At 37.3% G+C, this 19,049-nt stretch overlaps 1 protein-coding gene across 2 annotated transcripts in view; it reads left to right on the top strand.

The window, feature by feature from the left end:
- The window catches only part of MAN1A1 (mannosidase alpha class 1A member 1), a 169,406-nt gene that overhangs the window by 137,559 nt on the left and 12,798 nt on the right, over window positions 1-19,049 (top strand). For both annotated transcript variants that reach the window (XM_041745529.1, XM_041745528.1), the window contains exons 7-9: window positions 5,133-5,256; window positions 7,187-7,280; window positions 14,180-14,295. In XM_041745529.1, coding sequence (XP_041601463.1) covers window positions 5,133-5,256; window positions 7,187-7,280; window positions 14,180-14,295 — 334 coding nt within the window. The remainder of the gene's footprint in view (window positions 1-5,132; window positions 5,257-7,186; window positions 7,281-14,179; window positions 14,296-19,049) is intronic.

Raw genomic sequence — 19,049 nt, 5'->3', positions numbered from 1 at the left:
AATCCTAGTAGATAGTTAAGTACAGGGACTGCAGTATTGTCAGAATAACTAAAATAATGAGTATTTAGTTTCAATTCTGTCTAAAATAACTACCCATAAGGCGAAGCAAGGTAGCTAATTTTAAAATATTATTTTAGCCATTGGTTCAAAAAATTAAGTGTGGAAATTCTTTAGAGATTTAACCCACATGCTGCTGTTCAGAAGCAGTAAACCATGGGTTGTGAATTAGTCAAATGGCTCCCCTCAGTACCATTTCCCTGTAGATGGCTCTTGGGGAAGTAGTCCTCCCCAATGGAATCTTCTATAGTTGAGCTATAATAGAATCTTGACTCGTCCTAGAATGCCAGCCCCTGAAATTATTAGTCCCACTCTCACTGAAGTCTCAGACTACAAACTTGAAAGATCAGCATTGTGTGAATCTGTTCAGGAAGGAGGCATTGGTAGTAAGTGAAGCTGAAATTGCTTAATCTCAAAATCAACTCACTTGGGAAATACAGTTAAAATGAAACAGTCGTTCATGAACTTTGTAATTATTCTTTCCTAATTTGTGCTAAAATCCAAAAGGAATAATATTGGATTATCTGCTCTTTTGAATTAAATATCCCTATGCGCCCCCTAATTTGCATATGTCAGTAAGGTTTTACCATAATATACAGGATGTGGGGAATTTTTTTCTCCCAAAACTTGTTAATTCCATAGCCCCAAGGAGTAGCCTGTGTTTTGAACTTTGAACTTGAAAGGCGTTTGTTTACTGATCAGCTCTTCAGAAATTACTCAGACAAGAATCCTCAAGAAAATTGTTTATTGGCCCATTTCCCATTTTGCATAAAGAAGCAAGCAGCAAAAAAGAATAAACTGAAAATCATAGCGAATCAAGACTATATAACTGTTTAATGCTTTGTTTATATATTCATCTGACAATTTTTTAGAATTGTTTCAGTTCTGTAAATTCTTTATTTGTTGTGTTTGATTATGCTAACTGGCCAGACGTATTTCTTAATGATCCAAATTGTATCTGGACAGCGTCTATAACCTTTCATTGTGGGTACCTTGGTTTAAGATTATTTTGAAGGAATATACCATCAATCCTGAATAACTTTCCAGCTACTTGATTATTAGAAGCTCTAGGAGGAGGTAGCAGCTCTCCCATGAGATTTAAACATGAGTAGAATAGCAATGTTAGTAAGGTAATTCCTTTCTCTGGTGTTACTAACCATTCCTAGGAAAAGAAAAAAAAAAGCAGGGATCCCTGGGTGGCGCAGCGGTTTGGCGCCTGCCTTTGGCTCAGGGCGCGATCCTGGAGACCCGGGATCGAATCCCACATCAGGCTCCCCGTGCATGGAGCCTGCTTCTCCCTCCGCCTGTGTCTCTGCCTCTCTCTCTCTCTCTCTCTCTGTGACTATCATAAATAAATTTAAAAAAAAAAAAAAAAAAAAAGCATAATGCCCATTGCTAATCAGAGCTATGAGGTCAGTAAATAATTATATCTTCTTGTTTTTGAGTGTAGTAGGATGTGAAAGTATATTACTACTGCTAAAGAACTACGTTCAAGTTATATTCTCTAAAGCAACCAAATAGTATTTTTCATTTTCAAAAGAATCATAGTGACTCAGTCTTTTAAAGACATGTTTCTAGTTGCACTTGCCAAAATCAGTTATTTTTTGTTGTGATGTTTTATCTTCAAAGAATTATTACCTTTGTAGAATACTGAAAATTTAAATTAAAAGTTGAAAGATATGTATTAAATAATACTCCAATTTAAAATGGAAGAACTGAGGATTGGAGGAAACAGAAATAAGTGAAATTAGAGTGATACAAAAGTTTGAAGTTCTGCTTCAGGATCCTTTGAACCACACACTTGGCAGTTTCCCAAATCACGTTAATTGCCTTTTTGTGTATACATTTCCATATGCTGACTCATCATTTTGGCTTAAAAAGCAATCATTGTAACAAGATTGGGAATATTTAAATATTCTTCCCTTTTATGCCTGCCTGATGGAACTAATGGTTTCTGAACACGAACTGTTATTTTTAAAATATTTTTCTAAAGTATTAGTGTTTGTAAAATAGGTAAAGAAAAAATAAAGAACACCATGACTACCTTTAAAATATCATGATAACAGAACTGAAGTTGAAAACGATTTAAATCCCCTACTCTCTCAAATGAGATTGATCTTGACCCAGAGGTCTAGAAACCTTTAGCATTTGGTATCATGGGATGCCAAGGGCATCCTGACCCCCAGACCAAAGGAACAGAACTCTGTTCTGTACTCACTTACCATCATTTTGATGTCAGATGCCCAGTGTCTGAATGTATCAGTTTAGAAATTAGAGCGACACAAATATATGGGTTCCTCAATAGACTTTTAGAATTTAGAGACAAAAAGACTGTAGGAATCATTCTATGAGTGTCCAAAACTGGTTCTGATTCACTGCACATGTGCCATGCAAACAGGTAGCCATTTCCCCCTAATACACACGTAATTTAGCTGGCATGGCCTATGGCGTGTGCCCCAAGCCCTCCCCCAGACTAACCTCTAGTCATTGCAGCTTTGCCTAAGAAAAGGATAATGACCTTATTAAATATCTAGATATAACAGTGGCCTCTCTGACTTCTTGGAACCCTTCTCTCATTTCTGTTTGAGAGCTAGCACAACTATCGATCTTACACTTTTACTGAAATACATTAATTCTGTAGGTTGCAAAAATGGTAACCAAAGCCGTTCTTTCATATAAACATACCATGCATTCTCAACTCAGCTTTCTGTTAGCAGGATATATCCTTTGCTAGTGCATTTACTGTTCTTGCTCCCTATGTAATTAAACAGTGATAGAAAAGTATGCTGTTTTCCTTCTGATATGAATGGGTCCAAAGGAGAAAGAAAGAATACATATATAACCCTTTTAAATCTTAATTTTTTAATATATTGAAATTTTTTCCAGTGTATCTCTGGTTTTCTCTTAATTAACCACATTAATAGCAAGGAACAAATGCATGAATACAAAAGTAATTTGAATTTTATTTTGGTACATTATATTACTTGAGTTTCTCATCTCAGTGTACCACCACACTCTCATACCCTGAATTGAAAAGAACTGGTCTTTGAAGATCTGGAAACTAGGTGGGTTCTTAGCACACCATCCTCTTCCTTTTCCAGGACAAAGTCATTCCCTCTTACTTTGGTATTGTGACTTTGATTTTAGTAGCTTCTCTAGAACATAGAAATTTTTAGTTTTGCCTAATTAGGTTTATTGACTTTGGTCAGTGAGAGAATGGTTGGAACAAAAAGAAATGTGTCTTGACAACAAATTGATGACCAATTACCATGTGCACTTGCCATATGTTAATAAAATTTGAAAGTAGTTGTTCATCCTATTTGGATGATTGGCTATTCCTTTCATCTAAGCCAACCATGAAAATAAATCCTGATTAACCTTCCCAGAATGGAAGAAATATAAGACATTTTTAAAGACAAATGAATATGTGATTTTCAAATCTCCTTTATTTCTGTTTACTTTTTTATTATATTTACTACAAATCTATGTTTGAAGATAAACATCTAGGTTTTACTCTCAAAAGCAACAGAAGAAGAGTGAGGCCAATCTAGATTTTTAGAGACCAGTTGTCCTCGTTGTTTTCCTTTTCTTACACATTCCTGAGCAGAAGTTAGGACAGCTAAAAAGAGATGTGAATGATCTAATGCAAAAAACAAACAGGGAAGAAAATCTAGGGACACCAAGAGCAGTGTTCAAAGAGAGCCAACTTGGAAAGGGAAGAAAGTGAGAAATCCACAAGCCTCCAAGACCTGCCCCCAATTGATCCTTAGAGTCTTCTCTCCAGCCACCCTGCTTCCCTCCACTCAGCAGTATCAGGAGGTTCTTCTAGATCCTGGCTGTCCCTTCTGTGTACTCTCAATATCCAGATGCTCCCTCTCATCATTCTTCCCTCACTAATTCATATTCATTCTTCAACAATCAACTCAGGAGTCTGCTCCTTGCAGAAGCCTTCTGTGCCCTCCACCGTGTAGGATTACATGTCCTGGCCCTAGGTGCTCAGAGACCCTTTCACATGTTTACTTATCTTGGCACTTAACCATATTTAATTGGAATTATCGCTGCTTAGGGTACTCTCTCACACTGCACTATAAGTCTTTAAGAAAAGAGTGATTTGTTCATTGTAATCATCCTTGGAACCCAGAGCCATGCAGGGTCCCTGGCAAATGAGAGGAATGCAATAAATGTGCATCTGAAATAAAACCAAAATGTTGGTTTTCAGCTTTCTGCAAGGGAACTTACCAGTCAGATCCTTGACTTTATTCTTTATTTCAGTTATCACGTTAATTCCTGACGTTTTAAATGGCTCTCCAAAAGTAAACTGAACCCAAGAGTATGACCGTGGCTCAAAAGCCACTTTATGTGTAGTTGTGTGTGTGGACGTGTAAGACCAACTCTTTAAAAACCATTTCTCTGTGATGAGGCAATAATTTTTGCAACTCATGCCTTTTGATCCCTTTCATATTTGAATCATATAGTTCTGTTAAAATTCTTGAACATAGATTAAATGGGTCACAGGATAAGTGAGTGCCCTGGATAATATACTTAGAAAATTGTGTGAAGGAAAACAAAAGAAAGCCTAGTAAGTGGAGAGAAGGCTTGACAGAGAGAATGAGTATATAACCAAGGAATCTTTGAAATTTATCTTATATCAAAGAAAAATTGTAAATATAATATGAATGTCTATAACAGTGCATGGACTCTCAGGCTGAAATTAATTAAAATATTGGAGGGCTTTATGGGGGATTTGGGGCAGGGGAGATGTGTGTTTTATATTCTATTTAGAATGGGTGTGCCTCTCTATATGGCACCTGTACTTTCCAAAGTATTTGTTCATCAACATCAAGCACATAGAAACTTTTTTCTGACTTATGTCAACACTGATTTTCAGTTTATAGGTAAGAGTCAAAGCCTGAAACCGGTAGCCAAAGACAACAATGCTGGACATTTTTTAATAACCAGAGTAGACTATTAGCTGAGATGCCATTATTTGGAACCGGTCTCTTTCACTTCTATTTAAACCTGCAAAAATCGGAATTGTTCTGACCCATAACTCTTCACTCTCTTCTCTTCTTTAGTGGAATTGGAAGGAACTGGCCCTGGGCCTCAGGAGGCAGCAGTATTTTGGCAGAATTTGGAACTCTGCATTTGGAGTTTCTCCACCTGAGCCACTTATCAGGAAACCCCATCTTTGCCGAAAAGGTGAGATCCCCCAATACACCTTGCACTGCAATGCTGTACTTAATGAGAAACAATATCCTCTCCTGGAAGATTTAGTAATATTAGATATGGAAAAGAATAACCAAGTTTAATAGAGTTCTTCAGGAAGTTTTGTTACATGCATTTCATTTTACCAAACTGTAACCCCACAGTCTTTCCATGGCTCCGTCTAACTCAGCATGAGACAGTGTGGCGTACACATCTGATTCTCTAGACCTCGAGCAAGTCACTTTCCCTCTCTGATATTTTTTTTCCTGATCTAAAAATATATAGTGTTGTATGGACCATGTGAAAGACTTTTTAAACTCAAAGTATCATACAAATTCGAGTATAATACAAATTGAATCTGTTTCTAATTTTCAAGAAACAACCCATAGATATGTGAGTAAATCTATATTCCGCCCACCACTCTGCTCTCAGCTTTTGTCCCACTTGCAGTTCCTCTTCATAGCAAAATTCCCTGAGAGAATTGTCTCTGTTACCCCCTCTTCTTGTGTCCCCCACTCTTGAACACTTTCCAGCCAGGCTTTTCTGCCCACCACACCTGTCTCGGTGACCAGTGAGCTTTGTGTTGCCAGGTCCGGTGATCATTCTCAGCTCTCATTGTCCTCACCCTCTCAGCATCTGAAGCATGTGGTCACTTCCTTCTCCATGAGATGCTGCACAGGGCTGCAGGCGTACGGTACTACCCTGGTTTGCCTCCTTCCTCAGTGGAGTGCTCCTTCGCAGCCTTCTTTGTTGGTTCTTCCCCAGTGCCCCAAGCTCTAAATATCACAAAGCCTCAGGACTCAAACTTGAGCCTCTTCTTTTTGTGGTCAGTCTCGACATGATTTCATTCAGTGTCATGGTTCCACATACTATTTATGTGCTGTTGACTCCAAATTTATCGTTCCAGTCCCAACCTGTCCCCCATTCTGTATCCAACCTTTCCACTAAGAGGTCTGATGACAGCTGCTGCTCAAAATGCCTCAGACTCAACCCCCAGACCTTTTTCTACTGTAGTCTTCACTATATTGATAAATTCCACCTCAGTTTACCCAGTAGCTCAGACCACAGATCTTGAGGTCATCCTGGTTCCTCTCTTTTTGGTAAACCTGAGGTTGACTCCATCAGGAAATGCTTTGGCTCTATCCTGTTACCCTGCTGCCACCCTTTCCCGGGACCCACCGTCTCTTGCCTGGACTCTGCTGTACCCACCTGAATCCTGCTTCCTCTCCTGTCCCCTTAAGTCACACCGATCCCGCAAAAACACAAAACTTCAGTGACTTCCCATCACATATGGAATAAAATAAGCCCTCATTTTGGCCCATGAGGCTTTCATGATGTGGGCCCTGGCTATCTGTCTCCTCTCTGACATTTTCTCCTTTTCTTCCTTACCTCTAGCCTCAGCAGCAGTCTTGCCAAAACCTTCTCTCAGGGCACCTCTGCTTGCACCTCCCTCTGCCCCGGTTGCTCTTCCTCCAGCTTTCCACATGGTTATTCCTTTGCCTCTTTAAGTTTCTGCTCAAACCTCTCCCATCAGGCTCCCCTGACCTCCCTAAGAATGTAACCTCACAACCTCACATCACTTGTCCCACTGTTCTCTATAACCTTTTCATAGCATTTATCACCATCTGATATATTTATGTGCTTATTATCTGTCTCCTCCCACTAGAAAGTAAATTCCAAGAGGATAATGACTTTGTTTATCCACTGATAGATCCCCACTTCCTTCTGCAGCATGTGGCAGATCCGTGTGACCTATATTCACTTACTGCGAATATTCTTGTAAGCTGGTGGCAACCCTCGTAGTTCTAATTCTTTTAAATCAATCTTCTTCCCTAACATGGAGAAATGTAATGGAGAAAGAGTGGAGAATGGCACCAAAATTGTTTTGTAGATTTTCATAGTAACATTTCATTTTCTGTTGTAGGTAATGAATATTCGAACAGTACTGAACAACCTGGAAAAACCACAAGGCCTTTATCCTAACTATCTGAATCCCAGTAGTGGACAGTGGGGTCAATGTAAGTCAAAAGATTAGTATGGTTTTAGCTCTTTATGGTACCCAGCACTGTTCTAGTAACAGAGAGAAGGAACACAAAAAAAGCACAAATTGTTTTGGGGAATGTTTCAGGAAGAGGAAAGTGGGCATGGTTCCTTTAATAAACAGGCCTGTCGTGAGAGAGACTATAAATGTTACCATGGGTCTTGATTGTTTATTTTTCGTGCATAACTGTGAGCATGATGACATGTAAGCACATTTAAATTTTTAATCAAGAGGGGAAGATCTGGTCAGGTTGTTTGGGGATGTTAGCCCATAACAAGCTGGTCATGTGGATAGAAGGGAAAATTGTTCCTTTATGCTATTGGCTATCATAGTTTTGCACGGAGTAACTAGATCATTCTACTTCATAGCATTTTCTCTTCTTGGCTCCAAGATGAGAGAGGAACCTGAATCTTTAAGGGTTAGGAAATTGAAAGAGCAAACAGGATGTTTTCTTGACTTAATTTTAAGCCACCAGATAAAGGTTGCCTCCCAGGAGAATTATCTTCAGATTAGGAGAAAGTATTATACAAGGAGCCCTCACTTCAGATCCCTTAGGGACCTTAGGGATATGAAGATCCAGAGTAGTTGAAATAAATGTTCTCAAGTTGATTGGAAAAACAGTGGTAGATTAACCCAGCAACGGAGAGTCAAGTCCAGAATATTAAGTGAGGTGCCTGTCTGTGCTGGGGATATTAGCAATGCCTTGCAATTTTATTCTAATTTGAGTATTTTCTTTATATGTAACATTACATTCTTAGATGAACATGCCTCCCTGTTGCTTTAGAAGAAGTACTTTTCGTAAAGAATAATTTAATAGAAAAAAATTGTGCTAAAATCTATGTTTGTTGCCATTTAGCCAAGTGTGGTCTACAGGTCGCTGGATAACCCTGAGACCATTCAGGGAGTCCACAAGGTCAAAGCTATTTTTACTTCTGCCTTTTTGCTGTGTTGATGTTTGCACTTCTGTTGCAAAAGCAGTGGTGGGTAAAACTACTGAAGCCACAGTGAGAACCGTGGCAGGGGAGCCAGATAGTACTAATAATTGTATTCTTCGTTGACAATAAGAAATAAAAAGATGCCAGTTTCACTTATGAATATTTTTAATGAAAAAACTTATTGAGTCTAGTAGATCTCAACCATTGATTATGCTTCTTTGCTGTATAATAGGAAATAGTGTCTACCTCATAGAAAAGCACTTGTGTGATTGAGTCAAAAGCTGAGCCACTCACATACTGCTTCATGGATTAGCATTTTTGCTTGAAAGAACAACTGAACACCATCTTTGGTGATTCAGACTTGGGTAATTGGTACATGTTCTCAAAAACAAGCCTGCCAATTCAAAGAAAACTGACAGTATCTTTGCCAATGATAGAATTTTAATTTCTAAATGAAAATTAGAATTTTGAGAAATGTATATATGCTACCATGACCTTAATGCCTTTAACTAATACTTAAAGACTTTTCTAGGGCACCTGAGTAGCTCAGTTGGTTAAAGCATCTGACTCTTGATTTCAGCTCAGGTCATGATCTCTGGGGCATGAGGTGGAGTCCCATGTCGAGCTCCACACTGGTCATGGAGCCTACTCAAGACTCTCTCTCTCTCTCTCTCTCTTTCTCTTTCTCTGTCTCTCTCCTTCTTCCTCTGCCCTTCCCACCCTCTCTAGAAAAACTTTTCTGTTGAGATTAGTGTGATATTAACAAATGCAATTTATAGGAACCCCTGGGTGGCTCAGCAGTTGAGCGTCTGCCTTCGGCTCAGGGCGTGATCTGGAGTCCCGGGATCGAGTCCCACATCGAGCTCTCTGCAGGGAGCCTGCTTCTCCTCCTATCTATTCTCTGCCTCTCTCTCTCTCTCTCTCTCTCTCATGAATAAATAAAAATCTTTTTAAAAATGCAGTTTTTTATATTATGTACTGAACTATGTCACCGTTTGGAAGATCTGTATAATTCAGTGAACCAGTATTTTCCAAATGACCACTTCATGCTATTACAAAATCATGTGAGGAAAAAGATCCATGCAAAGTGCAAGATGGACCAATGGATTCTAATGTAACAGTATTCATTCTAATGTAACAACAAATTCATTGATGTGATTTCTAATTCCACATTACAACCAACCTTTAAGAAATTGTAACCTTTAAAAAACTATTTGTCAAGTTTTGTTTTAGTATCAGAAAAAAACATCCACAATTATCTGAAAAGGCTCTTTAAATACTTGCCTTTCCAACTGTGTAACAGTGTGAGGCTGAATTTTCTTCATGTATTTCCACCAAAATGATATATATCAATGGATTGAATATACAGATATGAAAACCCAGGTATCTTCGAGTACAGCAAAAATGTAAGATTTGCAAAACTGTAAATCAGTGTCAGTCTTTTAGCTAATCTTTTTAGTTTATAAAATATAACATGTTTATATGAAAAATGTGTTAACGTAATGCTTGTATTATTTTTTTAATTAATAAGATATTTTAATTCAATTTAAATATTTTAAATTTAATTTTCAATATGGTAAATACTTATAGATATTACATAAACAAGTTATTTGGGGGCATTTATTCATTTTTAAGAGTGTAGAAGGTGCTCAGACTAAAAGTTTGAGAACTATTAGGGTATTTGAGAGAAAATAGTAGCTTTCTGAGTACAAGGACCAGATAAGATTCTCTGAAAGGACAGGCATTTTTAGCATTTTCCTTCTCATGAATGACTTTAAAAATTGAAAAATATTCTCTGTGATTGACTGTTTTCTTCTTGTGACTTAGGATTTAGAAGTCACTGTGAAGAGGGACAAAAAAGTATCAATTATACTGGAACTGGAAATCCAGTTTCGCCTTCTGGATTACCAATATGTTGTGTATTTGGCCATGTTTCCTGGTGCAGAGGGCCCTTTCTATTTGGATTGCACATGGGCCAATTTTATGATGGCCAACAAATAGGGTTGATGACTCTCATCATGATGTCTGCTCCTCCACCCTCAACCCCACCACCACCCTATGTTCCAGCCACAAGGGAGACACTTATTTTTTCATTCTTTAGTTAAGGCCCATTGATCATATCTAGGTCTTAGTTTGTGCTGTTTCCTCAGCCCTTTTACCTCTCTTCTGACTCTGCCAAGGTCCAGCTGAATTGCTCTTTCTTCTAGGAAGACTCTCTTCTTCAAGACGGTGGTTGGCACCCATTCATCCTCTCCTCACCCTCGTCCTCCCTTGCCCCAATACTTTGGGTGCTTTCCTATCCTTACCTTTTTCAAAATGATTCATATACATCCCCATCTTCTAGGGATCCAGAATGTTTGAGGCCAGTGAATTTGTCTTAGTGACATTTGTTAACCTTACTCACTGTATCTTGCACTAGTAGGTGTTTACTTACTTGAATTTTGTGAGTATTCATGCACTCTGTATCCAATCTATCTTTCCTCCTCTGCTTTTAATAATGGTTCTGTTTATTCTCTGCTCCTCAGTTGTGGCTGAGAGGCAGCATCAGATCCTGGTAACTGATGATATAAAGAGATCTTGCAACTGTGGAAGCCAGATGTGGGACTCCGTGTCTATAGACAGAACAATTATCATTCTTCCTTGATTAATATAACAACATTAATATACATATAGTGTCACTAGCATCATTGGGGGAATGCTTTGAGAGGTTTAGGTTCAGATGAAATATACAAAATAATAAAAAATAAAGATACTGAGTTTTTAATCCTTTTTGTCTTGATTCTTTTGCTATTTGTTTTCTCTCTTAAGTATTAGGAATTCCTCTCGGGAAGGAAAGAGTAAACTGCCTTCTATAAAGAAGAGCATAATATTTGAGTGACTGCAATACACATTACCTTTGGAACCTTTGGGAATAAAAATACCATATATGTTCTTTGTAGAAGTAGGAGGTCCCTTCCTGCTGATAAAATCAGGCATGTTCTCTCCCACACCCACTAAATATTTACACAGGATTCTGTTGCCAACACAAATAGTCCTTCAGCCATAAGGAAGCATAGTGAGTGATATGCTAAGTTATCAAAAAGGCTTGCTCCTGTTCCTCCTCCATGTTCCTTTATTTTGATTCTTTCCAAATATGAAAAATTATAGGCAAGAAATAAAAATGTAGAATATTAACCTGCATTCACCAAAATAAATTAAACCAAATGTATTATTATGTAACCCTTTTCCTTTTTTAAAGGAAATGCCCAAACTTGCTTCTTCCATCCATTATAGAATCATAACCCAAGGGGAAAGAAAATGAAGCTGCTTCTGGCTGTTAGCGTTCAATTCTCATTGCTTAACTCTGAAGGGCATGTCTGGATCACGGCCATCATTTCCTATTACTTCATTTAGTCCTTGTTGTTTTGACAGTAACCGGACAGTGATTTGCTTTACCATGCTCACTTGCATTTGTCTCCTGCAATCATGTTTATAACAACAGGGCTTGTTATTGATGAGATAGTACTTAGTGTATTTAGTTTGTAAATGTCAGAGGTTTCTGTGGTAATTTCTTGAGGAAATTGCAAAGGTCACTTCAAGCACTGCTGTTTTAAGAATCAAAATTATAAAACACTAATTTTACATTAAAATTAAAACCGTACATCTGGACTTTCTGCAATAATAAAAGTCACATATTTCACTACTTAAAAATATAGCCCTTCTCGCTTGAATGGGAATAGTCCTTTTTAAGGTTGACTTACGAGATTTTTCTTTGTTCATCAATTATTTGCTGAGTACCTACTTATATGCAGGCTACTTGGAAGAGCTGATGTGGACCAGGAAACATGATGGGTCTCCTGGATTGTGATCCTTCCAGATTGTGATCCTCTGGAGAGGATCAGACAAATCCTCTGGAGAAGACAGAGAAAAAATTCTATCATTTTAGGAAATTGCAGAGTATAGTAGACATGGGCTATCCCAAAGTGTATAATGAGGGAACCCAGTGAGTGGGGGTCAGGAAAAGCATCTTTGAGGAAGCAACATTTAATCCTAGATATAAAGTATGAGTAAGAATTACTAAATGAAAGGGAAAGGAGGCAGGGAATGTATATCATGCAGAGAGAACAAGGCCTTTAGAATTCCTGTGGTGGAAAGGAGCCTACTGGTTTTGAGGGACCAAAAGAAGAGCCATATGACAAGGGAACAGAGAGCAAATAGATCAGAACCGATAGTGATACAGGGAAGGTGGAGACCACGCAGGGCCTCCCACTCTCCAAAGACCCAAGATTTGAGTCTCTGCCATTAAAGGCTTCCAATTCCAGAGGATCCAGTTCACATGTTAAAAGAGTTGCTCTGGCATAAATGAGGGAATAGATTGCAGTGGCATTGCCATTAGAACTTTGTGTGATGATGGAAATGTTCTAGATCTTCCCTGTCAGTGCAGTAACCAAGGGCCACTTGTAGCTCCTGAGCATTAGTATGGCCAAGGAACTGAATTGTGTTTATTTTATTTTAATTAATTAAATGTAAATAGCTACACAATATCAGAGTACAGAAGGCCAGATAATTGGCCACTGCAGACTCAGAAACAGGAGATACAGTAACTTCCACCAGGATTGGATTGGTGAGGACGCAGGAGTGGATAGATTCAAGAGATGTATAGGAGGTACAATTAGTAGGGTTCAGTAGCTCATTGGATATGGGGGCCAGGGAGAAAAGTAGTAAAAAATAACTCTCTAGTGTCTAACTTGCACAATTGGGAGGATGGTGGTGCCACTTAGTGAGTGAGACAGGGACCAACGGCAGAAGGTAAGATTGAGAAGGAAAAGAGAATGAATTCAGTTTTAACTTGTTCAATGTAGAGGCCCCACATAAAGCTCCGAGTGGAGTTGTTGGGCAAGTGTCAGGAGAAAATTGTCTTGATGGCTGTATAAAAACAGATTTACTTTTATGTGGCAGAGTCAACAAAAGCCTTATTTGTAAAAAAAAAAAAAAAAATACATGAAATTCACTTTGAATTATGAAACTTAAAATACGGATTTCCAGAATCAAGCTGTCTTATTAGTGCTCAAATTCTCCATGAATTCTAGGGATGATATTTCAAATAGATTATGTCTCTGCTTTCGTAGGTAGATGTGCTTTAAAAATTGAAGTATTGATTCAAGCAGTAGGCAAAAGAATACATTTAGTGTTACATGGTAGAGAGCAAGCAGTTACAAGTGTGAGATCCCGAGTGGGCTATGGTGTCAGGTGGCCCTTATCAGTGTTGTGATCTCCTTTAGCCTCCCTCATCATTCTTTTTTTTTTTTCACTTTTAATGAGGATGCCTACCCTATAAACTCTAAGGTTGTTGGCACTATATGTCATGGATCTGGTATAATAAATAACAGTGGAGGAGGATTGTAGGAATAGAGTATTAGGAAGGATATGTCCCGCCCCATCTTCTTTCTTCCTGGCCTCTCCTGAAAGGATCTTGACCCTACAGATTGATAACACTAGAAAACTCATCAAATAATAATAGTAATCATAAAAAGCTGAGGAGCTTCTTGTTTTATTGCAAGCCAATTCTTTTTAAGGTTTGTTAAGACTTACAGTATTTGACGTAGTTTGTGTTATTGAGAGCTAAAGCAATTAAAAACTTGTATAAATATATACTGTGAAACATTTTAATTTGGTGGTTTTAACTAGAGAACTGATTTTTGGAATTACAGTTGATTATATATTTTTTATCTCCGTGGTGACAAAACTACCCTGGTAATTATTTAGAGTATAACACATTATTTAATAGCACATCTGCTCATTTCAGAATATCTTTCTGAAAACAAGAGATTTGTTGGAATTTAAATGTAATGTTGAGTTGCAGTTGACATAGGGTTTTGCATCCTAGTTGCTAATGTGATTTTGCTGCATTATCTGAATTAAAGCCTCAATCACTCTGAAATTCATTTTCCTCTCTTTGCAGATCATGTATCAGTTGGAGGGCTCGGAGACAGCTTTTATGAATATTTGCTAAAGGCGTGGTTAATGTCTGACAAGACAGATCTAGAAGCTAAGAAGATGTATTTTGATGCTGTTCAGGTAAACCCAATATTTAAATCATCTTTGCCATTAAACTAACATACAACTTGCAATATTAATCAATATTAATCAGTACTCTGGGAAACAAAGTACTATATAAGTGAGTTACAAAATATTTCCAGTTAGGCTGAGTTCAGTGTCTGCTAATATAATTATAACAATAGTAATCCCACTTGATGTGTTTAGTTCTAACAGGGCAGTTGAAGTGTTTTATGTGGTTCACATCTCAGTAATGATTCACATACCTGAAAAAGAGGTATTTTTCTTTGAAGGAGTAGGAATTCCATGCTTAGAGTCACAATTATAACCATAGGGAGGAAAAAAAAAACCCTAAATTTATATTCTGAAAAGTGACAAAGTTAACACTGTCCTAGATTACAGACATTCCTAATGGCTATCTCTCCATTTGAAGTAAACTTATCTCCAGAGATAGACAATGCTCTCAAATAAAAATCTGAACTAATAGTTTCCTGTGATCCTTTATAATGGAGGAAGAATGAGAGGGAACAAATATTTGTTGCATTGTCTACTGTGAGCTAAGTATGTTAGGCAGATACTTTAAATGAAGTGTTTGTCTCCTCACAATAGCTTAGATACTATTTACCTAGTTTTACAGATAAGAGAACAGAACCTCAGAAAGGTTGAATATGGAACCAAAATTCAAACTAAAATTTGTGTCAACACTAGTCTCTTTTTACCTCATCACTATGGATTTATTTGTGAATAACAATTTCCATATTACACTTAAATGTTCTTTGCATTCATTAAGTTAGTAAAAATAAGTTAGAAACTGTTTAGCAAAGTATATATGAGGTGACCAGTGTAAGAGTAAACTAAGCCTCAAGCAAATGTAAGCCCCATCAAAAATGAAAATAAAATTTGAAAGTAAATAAAGTAAAAGAAGGTTATTTTATGTAAAATACTTGATCTCACACCCAACTTTTCAGAAACAAATTTTTGTAGCAGAACCTTTGTGATTGTTAAGCATTTTATACGGGAACTCATATTTCTTAAAAATTATTAACAAGGCATCACAATAAACCACATTATCACAAATAATGTTTTAAAATTGTGGCTAAATAATCAGGAAAATGACTTTTTATTGACTATTTAGAATTTTTTTATAATCGAGAGTATTAATTTACGGGGGGCGGGGTGGAAATTTGCAACTCTAATAATGTAGCCACTGTTCTAAAATTAGTCTTCATGAGAGGCGGTCAAAGTAATTTAGACATAGTCCAGTTTATTCATTTAAATATATGGGGCGCCTCGGTGGCTCAGTTGGTTAAACATCTGCCTTCAGCTCAAGTCATGATCACAGAGTCCTGGGATCGAGCCCCACATTCGGCCCCCTGCTCAGCAGAGAGTCTGCCTCTCTCTCTCAAATAAATAAAATCTTTAAAATAAATAATTAAATAAATACAAATGCAACTTGCTTTGTTCTGGTTGGCCAGATTGAATATTACTGTGGTTCCCTCCCAAGGTCAATTAGAAGCATCACTAAGCACAACAGGTATGACTCTTAACTACTCCACCTATAGGAACCAGGACACCTTAGTTAGTATGCTGGCTTTCACTTAGCACAGCCTTAATTAAGGCACACGATGAACATAAAAAGCAAACTAGAATATGGTCCACATGGCCTCTTCCAGGTCTGTTTTTTCTTCATTCCTATGAGGTGTCAAGTTTGAAGCTAGGGAATTCTCCATACAGTATGGTTTCTGCTGTGTCGTTTTTTTCATTGCTATTCTGGCAGATCTTTCAATTATTCTAATCATAAAGTGGCTCCCTAAGATCTTGATGTTCTAGGAAAGGCAACTTTAAAATGTTCCATGAAATATTTTCCTCCAGTTTCTAGAACTATACCCACACATACTGTATTTAGACAAACCATGGACAGGAAAATCCATTAAGAATAAATGAAGGAAAATGTTTCCTGCTTCTCTTAATAGTGAAAACATTTTCAAGCCATTGTGTTTTCAACTTAGAAAGCAAAGCTAGAACAATTAAATTTCTGATTTGAGAAGTAACCATGTCTTAGAGCAAAGTTTCTTTCTGCTTTAAAAAAAAAAAATTCTTACTAATAAGAGAAGATACTGTATATTATTGTCCTGGACAGTTGAGTTACTGGGGATATGGCTCTTCAGTTTTAGCTTCAAGTCGATTTTGGAAAGCATTTAATTCCAGCATGGTCTATTTTCTTTGATTGTTTTAATAACAAAATACTTTGAACTTTCAACTGGCTCTTGTGTTCTCTAGAGACCACACAAAGAATCCACCGGAGTGAATGGGTACATGATGTATTAGACATTTAGGTTTCTAAAAGTTTCATCAAACTAATTTTCTTTTTCAAATATGAAAGGCTAAAATCACAAAATACATGATATTCTTTTTACCTAATCAATTCTCAGTAGATTTAACACCTCTTTTTAGAACCACTAACAACTGTTTTTTCCTCCTTTATATTTATTTACATTTTCCCACGGTTACACAAACATTACTTTGAAGGTCTTGGAACTTCATTGTAGTTTATTTTAAGAGGTAGCAGCTTGGTCAGAATCATGCCAAAAATAATACAGTTCTTTATTCAGGATCCATCTCTAGTCCATGCTCAAAAGCTGTAACTTTTGCCATGTAGAAAGAATAATTTCTTGGGTGGTGAACAGGTATCTGCTTGAAGAACTTTATTGTAGTTTGTGCTATGAGAAGTGTAAATAGTTAAGGTGTTCAGTTGCATTAAATAAGAATGAAATATTAATAAAATAAGTCCATCAACAAAATTAGCTAACCACAGTTACTGAGCACAGCAGTGTGTTCATTTATTTCTTACCACCTTGTTTCATTTGTTTATTTCCAGTAAAGGTAGTAAAGGTATTATCTGTATATTCATTTTCATTCATTCTTCTCTATCACAAGTTTTGTCTGTGTCTACGAGTCCCAAATGTGCATCCTAAAAAAACTCAGTTTTTTTTTTTATAATAGCGTAACAGGTATAGACATAGCTCTTTTTCTTCTAGGAAGTCATTGGGAGGGAAAAAACCTTTCCTCTGACAGTAACTAGAAGTTAATAATTCCAAACAGTTACACTTCATTTTTGCTTTTTAAATATAAGGCTTATTTTATGTTTTCTAGCTATTGTAAAAGAGTATTAACAGTCCTAGGGCAAAAACAAAAGATATTTTACAACTCATTTTTGTAAACATCACTTCTCCCCAATTTTCAGACCTTTATTCTTTTTTTTTTAAGTTTTAATTTTAACTCCAGTTAGTTAACATACAGTGTGCACACATCATCTGGTGCTCATCACAAGTGCCCTCCTTCATCCCCATCACCTATTTCATCCACCTACTTCCCCTCAGGTAAACATCAGTTTGTTCTCTATAAGTAAGAGCTTGTTTGTTGATTTGTCTCTCTCCCATTTTTACCCCTGTACCTCATTTGTTTTGTCTTTTAAATTCTACGTATGAGTGAAATCATATGTTATTTGTCTTTCTCTGACTTATTTTGCTTGGCATTATACTCTCTATACTTCCATCCATGTTATTGCAATGGCAAGATTTCATTCCTTTTTATGGCTGGATAATATTCCGTTATTGCCACATCTTCTTTATCTATTGATGAATCAGTGGACACCAGGGCTGCTTCCATGTCTTGGCTATTGTAAATAATGCTGCTATAAACGTTAGGGGTGCACGTATCCCTTTGAATTAGTGTTCTTGTATTCTTCAGATAAACATGCAGTAGTGTGCTTGCTGGATCCTAAGGCAGTTCTATTTTTAACTTTTTGAGGAACCTCCATATTGTTTTCTACCGCTGCACTGGTTTGCATTCCTACTGACAGTGCAAGAGGGTTCCTTTTTCTCCACATCCTCACCACCCCCTGTTGTCTCTTGTGTTATTTTTAGGCATTCTGACAGGTGTGAGGTGATATCTCATTATAGGTTTTTTTGTGCATTTCCCTGATGATAAGTGATGATTAGCATCTTTTCATGTGTCTTTTTAAAATTTTTTTCATTGTATGCTAATGTGCTTTTTACTAGAATTCCTAGGGAGAAATTTTTTTTAAGATTATATTTATTTATTCATGAGAGAGACAGAGAAAGAGAGAGAGGGGGAGAGACATAGGCAGAGGGAGAAGCAGGCTGGATCCCAGGACCCTGGCATCATGACCTGAGCCAAAGGGAGACGCTCAACCACTGAGTCACCCAGATGCCCCTCCTAGGGAAGAATTTAATTCAAATGTTATCACACTGGAGATGTGAGGGATGATAAATAAACCTTATCAAGTGCTAGGCACACTACTGACTGCTTCATAAAATAAATATTGCAGAGTTTTCTCCATAAATACTATTATTCCCATTTTATAGATGAGGATTCTGAGATTTAGGGATACAGCAAGCAAATTACCCACTAAGTCCATAGATAGCAAGTTGAGTTGGAATTGGAGTTGGAATTTGAGGCCAAGCAATCTGTTTCAAGAACAGCACATCTTTCCTACTCAGTTTACTACCCTCTGAGCCTAAGAGAACCAAAGGAAGGGTAATACCACCAGCCTGGATTTTATACTCCAGTATGCTCTATTCCTCATCCCCAGAAGAGCTTGTGCTTTGTGTTGTCCATTGTGAACATGAGAATGCATTAACTGTTACCTCTACACCAGTGGCCTACCTTTGAGAAGGGGACAGCTTTTGAGGTATGAGGACTATGTTTGGTCATGGAATCAGGCAAAACCAACTGGGCTGGCGTGATAGCAA

Source organism: Vulpes lagopus, chromosome 2 (genome assembly GCF_018345385.1).
Source record: "Vulpes lagopus strain Blue_001 chromosome 2, ASM1834538v1, whole genome shotgun sequence".
Classification (NCBI taxonomy): domain Eukaryota; kingdom Metazoa; phylum Chordata; class Mammalia; order Carnivora; family Canidae; genus Vulpes; species Vulpes lagopus.
Note: the sequence above shows the minus strand (reverse complement) of the source record. Positions and strands in the feature narration are given on the sequence as shown.